The 6,000-nt window shown below is 43.0% G+C and overlaps 1 protein-coding gene across 1 annotated transcript in view; it reads right to left on the reverse strand.

The window, feature by feature from the left end:
* Positions 1–5,695, reverse strand: part of T265_05210 (hypothetical protein) — a gene marked incomplete at both ends in the record, with an annotated part of 90,585 nt that extends 84,890 nt beyond the window's left edge. Inside the window, 3 exons of the mRNA XM_009170154.1 lie at positions 2,093–2,285; positions 3,794–4,126; positions 5,286–5,695. Of these exons, the coding sequence (XP_009168418.1) occupies positions 2,093–2,285; positions 3,794–4,126; positions 5,286–5,695 (936 nt within the window). The remainder of the gene's footprint in view (positions 1–2,092; positions 2,286–3,793; positions 4,127–5,285) is intronic.
* Positions 5,696–6,000: the final 305 nt, after the last annotated feature.

The raw sequence follows: 6,000 nt of genomic DNA on the forward strand, positions 1-6,000 counted from the left end.
GGTGAGGAAACGATACAATCAATCACAGCGTAAAGAATATTGACGTTACTAGGTTTTCCCTGGTGCTGAAGCACCAAGTACACGTGTCTACGAGAAGTATTCACAATTTTGAGTACATGGAGTGCGAAACTAATATAACCACAAATGTTACATTTAAAGCCTATTAAGTCGAAGCCGTTGGTTCGACATCCATTGACTTGTTGCTTTTTTCAGCAGCGCGGTGGTTGTTTTACGCGCCTTCATATAGTTAACTTCAATTTTCCAACTATCGTCTCCTGAGTCCTAGACCACGATCAGTGCCTTGGAAAGAGAGGGACTGAAAGAACGAAATCTGTGCCTGTGAATCCCCCCCCCCAAAAAAAAAGAAAATGCTCAAATGGACTATTCTACTGATGCTGCAAACATCGTCCGTGAATAAGAGTTACGCATCCCGAAACATGGTCAGTCTCCTGTCACATCTTCATCTGTGCTGCAGAACCGCATACAAGTTTCTACAAAGAGTAAGTGTTTCAAAGAAATTGATCAAGTAGCTTATCATCGATCTGTGCTCCGTTACAGGGAAGAAGAGAGTCCCGAATAGAGAGGAAGACTGAGAAGGATGTGTTTAAAGAGTATTTGGTAAAACAGTGCGTATTTGGTATCACCCACAGCCCACGTTTCAGTTATCTGATAATCCCACCCAATCAACATGAAATTACTCCACCCTGTATGTGTAGCCGCGCGTGGCGCGGTCCAGGACGCAGCACTGGGTCTTCTAGTTCAAAATTCAATCCGGTAGCTGAGCCTGTCCGTTAAACACAAACAATAAACGAATGCCAACAGAACCCTCGAGAGCTTAACTAACCATACTGTTCACAAGGCTTTTGGGTACCTTTCTGATCACAGGGGTTAACGGAAATGGTCCCCTTTGAGGATTCATCATCTATGACAATGGCCTCTCAACAAGTGAACAGTCACACCCCGCCACTCAAATATCCCTATCAACTAAACCGTAGGGCGGTTTAGTTGCTACTGTAAGGTTATTGCTATTACGATCACATTATGTCCACCATTATTATTATTATTGTTATTATTATTATTATCAGCACCAGGTATGAATAAAAACCTAAAGCCGATTTACAGTGGCACGGTGTAGGAGAGTTCGACAAGTAGTCTAGGAAGACAGACAAACATTCATTCCTATGATGTTTGTAGACGAAGTTTAAAGGTTTAAAGTGCTGACATCGGTAGAACAATACGGTTATCCATAAGAGGGTTTACTCATATACAGAGTTAAGAAAACCGCCCACAGGCTGTAATCTAGTATGCAAGCCTTCACTACAGTTGAGTCACTCTTGAAGTTGAAGACTAGTCCAGGTAACACAAAACAATTTCAAATAGTCAAAGGCTTAGCAGTAAGTTGGTTAAAGTTGGGCCCCATCCAACGGACGATAAACGAAGAGCAACGTTTTGTGCGTACAAAGTGCACTTCGTTCTCACCATCCTCCTGGTTGGTGCTGCGTTGATTCTTAAGGCGAAGCCTTGAAAGTCACATAGTTTGAATTATTCACCCACTCGATGATGTCAAGAATCCCATTACGAAGGCAACTGCCTGTTAATTGTTCTTTTTGCTAGATCGGATACGATGTGTAGTTCAGATTGTGTGGAATTGCAGATAACACACGATAAGTATCAAAAACAGCATCAGAAAAGTGATTATGGAATGACAAGTGTTCATAATGAAGTCCAATTATAAACCATAGGGTGCAGTAAGACACACAATTCTTTTAATTCGTGTGGTTCAAAACCAACTAAGTACCGACATCCATGTATACTTTGCACCTGAGCCCACTTGACTGATTGGAGGGCAATAAACTGCACCACACCAAAAGTCGAATAATGACAAATACAGAAATACACGCACTGCACAGGATGGAAGCACAACTAATCTTCCAGAAACCACAATGATTCACCAGTCTGTTTCGGTTGAAGAAAGAAGCAAAAGGTGAAAAGCAATCATGCCTGCCATGGTCCCATCCCGAAAGAACACGTTTTGAGGTAAGGAAACGGTTATCTATCAAAATGAATCACTCCCATTGGAAGACTGCCTCACCTCATAATAACTTTGAATTGCGTTGGTGAATGCCTCGTCACCGACCACATCCAGTTCACCGTTTAGGTAGGCTTGGAAACGTTCCTTGAATGTGGTCAGCTGCTGTTTGGTAATCTTCAAATATCGCCGGACCAAGTCAGTTGGCGGTTTCGAATAGAACGGATAGGCAATACACCGTACGACAAATACATACCTGGATGGTTTTGGGGGACAGGAATCAGACAACCGGTACTGATGAGAAACAAATAACATTGGTGAACTCAAAGTGAAACCCATGCAGATGAGACATGCAATGTTGAACAAGTCTCAAAGGATGAAAAAAGTCGAAATACCGTCTATCTTGAGCTCGCTGCCATTAATGCATCCCATTTGGTAAGAGGGGCAGTTTTGGATTCTGCCAGACAAAAAACGGAGTTAACATACTGGGCAGACATTTGTTATTGAGACTCGATTATAATCCTACGTGGTATTCTTCACATAACACCATAAACAACTGATTCAGTTGTGACTCACTTGGATCTCTCGTTGACATCAACTAAATCTGCAAGTGAATATATTTCGCCACTGGTATACCTCCAGTCTTCTTGATTTTAGACGAGGAATTGTTGGCTGCCTTACGGGGACGAGATAGATTGCATCAGGTGATAAAAGGTAATGACTAATAACTCGATGAATAGATTGGCATGGATTCAAACACAAAAAACAACAATGTCGGCCTAAACGAAAAAATCAGATGATTTGGAGGGATGTGAAGACCACAAATTAATGGCGAAATCCCACAACTGGCATAAACATCAACATTTCACTAAGATAATGTAGGACAAAGTGCAAAAGCTTTAGTGTTCACGTGGGCCTTTCCCCACCCCAAAATTGGTCATTCAAACGGAAACTTCTGAAACATATAAAGTAAGTTAGTTTAGATATATTTACACGACAGCTCGAGATAGCTCAGGGGATGAGGCACATAATTACTGGTCTAAAAGTCTGTGATTGAAGTTCCACCATACTAAATCCTCGGTCTGAAGCTAAGTTCATATCCCAAAGCCACAAAACGGTTCACTTACGCTGAAAATATTCGTTTTCACACATGAGCGATCTCGCGATATTAAAGATTTTGAAAAAGTACCTGTTCAGTAGGGGTACATGAAGAGTGGTAGTTACATACTCATGAAACCGCTTACAAATCCATGGAAAAAAGAAAATACCTAATATCGATCCGCTGGGCACGACTAGTCTTCTTGTCGGTGTGGGTAGGAGAAACGCGAATGGGAGTATGGGGATCAGAACAGAGGGATGTACATTCTTTATTGATAGAAAAAATAGCTGAAATGCAATGCATCTGATCACCTTTGCTATACCGCTTGAATGTCACTGTTTTATTCATAATGACGTCGGAAAAAGACCACACTGAACAAGAAGTTCGGTGTGACTTTGGTCCATGTGCATGGAACCATCATTCTATTGGACGAATTGAACTCGGTTTAAAGTACAACAGCAAAACTATCATACAAGGACAAAACAGAGAAGCCAAGCATACAACATCAAACTACGCCACGGAACGTAAACGAATAGGATTAGGACGTACCTGTTCTGTACACAAAAAGCAGGACGACACGGATTTTACGCAAACAACAAGACCAACGACATTCAGTTCAACATGATCTGCCAGTTGACTCGACGATGCAGGTCTGGATCACTTACAGCTGCAATAATCTGCGTCGTTCCTGCTCCTCCCTTTCGTTTTTCTCTAACTCCAAAGCGGCTGGATCTTTGGACAAAGTTGGCTGCTGCTGATGTTGAGGATGCGAGACCGCCATTTCCTCCTGGTTTTGAGAAGCTGCTGAGGGGCTGTTGCTGATTTTCTGGTCCAAGTAAGGACTACTGCTCGTACTATTAACACTGTAGCTACTACTACCACGCGTTCCAGTAGCAGTGGCTGTTTGGTTAAAGGGGGGAGCTGCCGCATTGAGGCTCGCGGTTGATGAGGACATATCGACCTCCTCTGTTTCAGGTACTGAGTGTTGACTTGAAAGCCTAAAAACATTTATCAAACTGAGTTAGTCAAAAGGGTATGTGGTTCAGAATACGTTTTCATATCGCACAGACAGGCGGGCTAAAGACAAACAAAGCGGATTTGGTATGTGATATGAGTTTGACACTCTTCAATTCCCTACATTTCTCCGGGTGATCTGCAAGGAAACGTACTTGTGCAGCTAAGATAGGGTCAACCTCGGACAAAAACTGTCATTCAGGACGTCACATGTGCAGTTCAACGAAACACCGGCTCCACCTGGGTTCCAGCATCACGGGTGTCCCTGAATGACTATGGAACCTGAACACTGCAGTGTTTATGGAGCAGCATCACGGGTGTCCCTGAATGACTATGAAACCTGAACCGGTCTATGGGCACGTACGAGCTGGTTGCAGCAAAGCTAAATAAAAACACTCAAGAGTCAGCTATTCTGTCAATCGTTCAGATAAAAACTGTGTGACGTGGTACAGTGGTTTCGTTTGCTACGGTTTCGTTCATCAATGATAGAAAATAGTAGAATAACAGTCAAGTACGAATTGACTTTGATAGCTTTATGTGATAATCACCTCCGGACAATATTGTGGTAATTTGAGCTTGGATGTGGCTTTCGAATGAAGTTATAGCTAACTATACCCAAAGAACAGGCATTCGGTCCCTGTTGATGCCCGGCAGTAACCAACGTCGGAATCCGAATCATGGAGTAATGGGCTAAATCTATAAAAACAGCCAACTATGACATATTTTCTTGAACTACTCAAGTGTGGCATAGAAGCAACATGGCTGAGAAACTGCAAGGTCGTCGAAGCCGAATCAAGAATGATGGACGTATAAGGCGCAAAATCAAAGTAACTTTCAAGAATAAGAGCGTACGCAGTTGTGCACATTGCAGCAATCTTAAAGTTTAACTAATCGAGCTTATGTATCGAATGATGTAAGTGACCTGGGTAGTTCAGGAAGATGGACGCTTCTGCATACTATATGGCAATTGTTAAGTCAAAATGAGTGCGATAAGCAAAGGATATTCGTCAAACTAGGACGGACAATGACTGAAAAGGGTACTCGGGCTAAGGGGGTAATGGCACCTAGCGAAATCCATCTTCATTGTCTCCCGCCAGAAGAATAACTTGTCGCCAACAAAAAAGAACACCATGCAAGACTTACTTGGACGTTCTTGTTGGCTGATGAGAAACGTGGCGGGAAGCAGGACTGCCATCAACTGAATCATAACCTTTAAAAGAGGAAGAATAACGCGAGCCATCACGGGCTGTTATCTGGCATGTTTCTCGAGGAGGAACGTTACGATAGGGGGTAGAGGTTTGGCGAGACATAACAGCAGCTCCTCCAGCGGATCCATTGGCCCTCTTACTCCCCCGAGAAGACTGTTCATCTAAATCCACGGTATGCCTATAGCCTCCATGTGAAGTAGAATGTTGAGCAGACGGTGAAACGGATGTTCTGCAGGAGTGCAATTTTGCTGATACATTTTGTGGGGTTGGACCAACAGGCCTGGAACCATAACCGGAAAATCCGCCGTCACCGTCGTCCTCTTCACTAGACGAAGAGTCTAACATTGTTGAGTGTTAAAGGCCTCTATAACAGAGTAGAATAAATTAATATATCAGGGATCAAAGCAATGAGACGCAAGCAGATAACGATGCAATATTCTCCACAGGGGAGGACGTGCTCAATAGTGTACACTATTGAGTGCTTAAACTCATTTTCCTCTTGAACATGTGTTTCCTTCGAAGCAAGGATGGACTCGACCCATGAGACTTCGTTTTACCAGTTATTTTCCCACAACAATTGCCCGTTGGCAGTATTTGACAAAGCGCTCTTCCATAACCGTAGCTACTACCGTCTGTGAACGAACGTCCCG

Source organism: Opisthorchis viverrini (assembly GCF_000715545.1).
Source record: "Opisthorchis viverrini unplaced genomic scaffold opera_v5_94, whole genome shotgun sequence".
Taxonomy (NCBI): domain Eukaryota; kingdom Metazoa; phylum Platyhelminthes; class Trematoda; order Opisthorchiida; family Opisthorchiidae; genus Opisthorchis; species Opisthorchis viverrini.